This window comes from Penaeus vannamei, chromosome 15 (assembly GCF_042767895.1).
Source record: "Penaeus vannamei isolate JL-2024 chromosome 15, ASM4276789v1, whole genome shotgun sequence".
Taxonomy (NCBI): Eukaryota; Metazoa; Arthropoda; class Malacostraca; order Decapoda; family Penaeidae; genus Penaeus; species Penaeus vannamei.
Genome location: NC_091563.1, coordinates 31,130,079 through 31,135,078, shown reverse-complemented (window position 1 = coordinate 31,135,078; position 5,000 = coordinate 31,130,079). Strand labels below are relative to the sequence as shown.

The 5,000-nt window shown below is 38.0% G+C and overlaps 1 protein-coding gene across 2 annotated transcripts in view; it reads left to right on the top strand.

Moving 5' to 3' along the window:
• Positions 1-5,000, top strand: part of LOC113803161 (uncharacterized) — a 22,726-nt gene that overhangs the window by 7,503 nt on the left and 10,223 nt on the right. Inside the window, exons 2-4 of one of the 2 annotated variants that reach the window (XM_070130641.1) lie at positions 317-365; positions 2,101-2,229; positions 2,467-2,679. In XM_070130641.1, coding sequence (XP_069986742.1) covers positions 317-365; positions 2,101-2,229; positions 2,467-2,679 — 391 coding nt within the window. The remainder of the gene's footprint in view (positions 1-316; positions 366-2,100; positions 2,230-2,466; positions 2,680-5,000) is intronic. The other variant, XM_070130642.1, reaches the window with a different exon arrangement.

Below are 5,000 nucleotides of genomic sequence, written 5' to 3'. Positions count from 1 at the left end.
AATCTTCCGGCGACGTCCGTCCCACGGCATTCCAGGGCGAACGTGTCAGCAACAGGGCCTCCGCCGGTGCCGTGTCGGATATCAACAGTCCATCCAGTGTTTTATCGAACCAGATCATACACGTAAGGGCGACGATAGTAAGAGAAAAAGAAAGACAACAATAATAGTAATAAAAATAAATAGATAAATTGTTTAACCGACTCGAAGGAGACCGTTCACCCACCCCCTCCCCCGTCTGTCGCGTCTTTCTTTCCTGCTATCCTGGCCCTATCCTGTATTACTTTCCTAATGCTCATCTGCGAAACTTTCCTTGCAGCTTCAGGCAGCCGAGCGGGGCCAGAACTGCGAGATAAGTAGTCTAGAAGGTAAGAGAGCGTGCTTGCAATAATTTACGTTAACTTTGGCAATTCATTGATTGTTTAAAGGAAATTGAAGGCATCAACTGACAGTGGCAATTGTCTACTTTCTCGAAATGTCGTATTCTTCCTAATAGTAGGTCCAGAAATGAGTACATTTCAGTTAAAAACTAAATATGATTTGGTGTGTGGTGTTACAGTGAGAATGAGGATGAAGACAGAGAGAGGGAAGTGTGTATACAGACTGAATGACAGAGAGAGAGAGACTGAGAAAGCGTGAAAGACAGAGAGAGAGGGAGAGGTTGTGTAAATTCATACAGTTATTCAGTTGCTTCAATCTTCTTTCTTCGGCTCTACAAAAATTATCCTTATCTTTTTTTACTTATTCACGATCTGATACAGACTTACCATTTTGTTACCTGTAAAGCTTTATATTTTTGTACGTATGAGCTATGAGCTTTATAATTGAGAGGGAAAGAGAGAGGGGGAGGGAGGGGAGGGGAAGGGAGGAAGGGGAGGGATAGAGAGAGGGAGAAAAAGAGAGAGAGGTGCGGGGAGGGAGGAAGGGAGAGAGGGAGGGAGGGAGGAAGAGAGAGAGAGAGAGAGAGTGAGTGTGGGAGAGAGACAGAGAGGGAGGGAAACAAAGACAAATACGGAGTTCTACCGTCAGCTGCCGAGCCCAACGAACAAACGGAAGGCCTGGTCGAAGGTCTCAACGCCGACCCAAGCAGCATCCGTCCAGAGGAAAAACTAAGCTAAACATAATTAATCTAACTATAAGGAGAAAGAAAAAGGAAAACTGTGGGGGGAAAACCTAGATTGGGGTAATAGGAAAAGGAAAACATGACTCAATTTCAAGTAGGAAAATTCGGAAGGCGTCCGCGTTGGGGACGCTCGGACTCTATTCATATATATATATATATATATATATATATATATATATATATATATATATATATATATATATATATATATATATATATATGTATGTATGTATGTATACTCAATGGCGTGGCTTCCTTGCGTATGTACTGCAAATATACCTCACTACTTAGCTTTCTCACCTTTGACTAAGATTCCGAATGAAAAAACGCGACTAACCTAATATGCGCAGACCTAAAGAGATCTCTGCCCAGATCCAGATTTTTTTTTCAAGGGAAATTGGGTTATGTAGTTTATAGTCTCCTTAGAAATTCGTATATTGAAATATTGAAGTTATAGCATCAATGCAAACTATCCGGAAGCTAATCTGAATGTACCTACGGTCTATACTAACTGGGCCGTGGGTGCGCTTAACCCGGGGGAATTTAACCATAATAAAACTTACTTGGGAAGCTGGGCAGAAGGAGGAGACTTAGGGAATACAGCTGGTCTCGCTACGAGAGAAAGAGAGGGGGAGAGAAAGGCGGAAAGACAGGCTTTAAACAGAGACCGACAGGGCGATGGTGGGAGACAGACAGACACGCCAGACACACGGAAACAGAAAGGACAGGGAAAGGGTGGAAAGCAGATAGACAGACAGAGAAAGAAGGGGGAGGTAGGGAGACAGATACAAACAGAGGCACATTGGGAGAGAGAGAGAGAGAGAGAGAGAGAGAGAGAGAGAGAGAGAGAGAGAGAGAGAGAGAGAGAGAGAGAGAGAGAGAGAGAGAGAGAGAGAGAGAGTGAAACAGGAAAGGGGAGAGAAAACGAGACTGAACGCATATAAAGTCACAAACCTCGAACAAATTTATACCATTAACAGAGTGTGAGTTCAGTCCAAAGATGGCAATGGAGCCTTCCCTGAAAGTTAATCTGACGATGTTCTACCGTGGCAATGGCCTGCCTGGAAAGGTCGCGTTCAACCTCACTCTGCAAGGAATCTACAGCAATAGTAGGTTTTTGTTTTGAAAAAGTCTGTATAATCTGAGTATAAGTATAATATACACTTCTTTACGCGATGGTTTTTATAGCCTTGATGGACTAAATTATCTCTCTCTCTCTCGCTCTTTCCTCTCTCTCTTCTCTCTTTTCTCTCCTTCTTCTCCCCCTCCCTCTCCCTCTCAATCCTTAACCCCCCATCCTCTTGACAATCAATCCCTGCCTTCCCTTCCTCCTCCCCGCCCAACAGCCACCAAATTCAGATTCCGCAACACCAAGTTCGACGAGTGTGACCTCTGCCGCCAAGTCCAGCTGCATAACGTGGTTTTGCCTCACGAGGGCCAAGTCCACTGGAGCTGCACTTTCTTCGAGGAGCCCTACTACACGGACAGCAGCATCGAGCTCGTTGTGGAGGACGGGAGGGGCGGAGGAAGCCAGTATTATTTCAGGGTTCCTGAAGGAGGTACGTGAGCTGATGACAGTGTCTGCAATAATGATAATAATTGTTATTCTTCTCGTTGTTATTGTTGTTGGTGGCTTTATTGTCATAACTATTAATCGTATTAATTTTATTACTATCACTTTCATCCTCAGTATCATCATGATTGATATCATCACCATCATCATCACATCACTATAATTGCTACCATTATAATCACATCATTATCAGTATCGTGATAATTATTATCATTATCATTTCAAAGTATCTAAAGGATGGAATTACCCATATATATATATATATATATATATATATATATATATATATATATGTGTGTGTGTGTGTGTGTGTGTGTGTGTGTGTGTGTGTGTGTGTGTGTGTATACATATATATATATATATATATATATATATATATATATATATATATATATATATGAAATGTAAATGCTCGTACGCTGGAAAGAGTCACAAGAGCGTTAATAATGATTATCATAATGCAAGTACAAGCACTACATCAGTGAAATATTATAGCAACAATAATGATAATGAAAGTGATTACGTGAATGATAAAGATAAGGAAAGATGATTTACAAATCTTGATACTGATAATTAAGGTAATTGTAACGATAATGGTAATAAAACTCGGTTACTAATTATGATAGTATGCATTAGAATGATAAGATAACGATCATGGAAATGATAATAATAACAATAATAGTTGATGATGTGACAGAAGACACCGATAAGAGGGATAAGAGGATAATGACAGTAATAATTATTTTCGTTATTATCATTATCATTTTTGTTATTGTAATATATATTATCATTATTACCTGTAATACTTTTGATATTACCCTTTTCATCGCTATTATCATTATTATTAATGGTAATCATCATTATCATCATCACTATTAGCATTATCATTACCAACATTACCATAATTTTCTTTATCGTCGTCTTTATAGCTATCATTAACATATTCATACTATCATTAGTACTAGCAGTAGTATCAATTATCATTATTGCCATCACCATGATACAACTGTAAGAACAACGTTAACAATAATCATAATCATAAGAATTATTCATTATATGGTGATAGTGTTAACAATGATACTGAAAAGGAAGAAAAGACATTTTCAACAAGAACACTCCCAATCCAAAAGGAAGAACTAGGATGAATAAATCAAATAAAAAGAATTACGCCGTCCAGTTTGAGGAAAGGACAATTGGCAACTCAAACTAAATTTTGAAGTAGTCCGATTCGCCGTTTCTTTGAGGAGAAAATATTAACGTTGTAAATGACACTATTGTACATGAATTATATATATATATATATATATATATATATATATATATATATATATATATATATATATAAGTATTAACTGATTTGGAAAAAAAAACAGGATAGAAAATCGGAATACCCCAGAGTGAGGAATAAGGTGCACTTTTGACGGCAAGATGTTTCAAAATTTCTTGAAAAATCTTGAAACTTCTTACTCATATTTGTCTTCGACGGAACTCCTTGGTCAGATATCTTGGTCTGGTTTCGTAACCAAATCAAACATTTTCAAACTGCATACAAAGGAAGTTTGCTACACTTTCATGACGTCACAATAGTAAACAAACCGCCAGTATAACTGACAAAAATGAGTGATTATAACCAAATTCTGTTGATAATTTACTTCTTTTTGCCAGTAGATGGTTATTAACTAGCAAGTTGTTATATCTGTGCCTACCAGAAATATTAACTGGGGTACATTGACAGCATTTATTCTCCAGAAAAAAGTACTCTACTCATATTATGACCATTCTCGATGTTCAAAGTGCGTTTTTATTTACCTTTATTTTCATTCAAACTCGTGGTTTGAAAGACCTATCTTTGTTAGGACTAGTAGATATTTTCCTTTTAGATTGTTGCTCTAAAGCGTGTGGACGATCTTTTTTTTAAGTTAACCATAACGTTCGTCCTACACAATTTGTAAATGATTTGAAATTCTTATTTCAATTATCTTCCTAAGTTCATCAAAACCAAGGCAAGGTAAGATTTTTCCGTCAGTAATTTCACAATGATCACTAACAGCGTCCAGACTGTATCCTACCGTAAATAATTGTCAACCACGATGAAGGAGAACGAGTTGCTTTATATGCCGGTAGTTTGTTTACATTGAGAGCAATGTTAGGCCTGCTTTTGACGAATTCGGTAAGGCGATGCCAGCCAGAACAGCTTGCTCACACTTCTCGTCAAAAATGCGGCTTTAAACAAGTGTTGATCATAATATAAGTATTTAGACCGCTCCAGAATCTGGGGATGAGCTCCCATTTTCTTTTTTTCTTTTT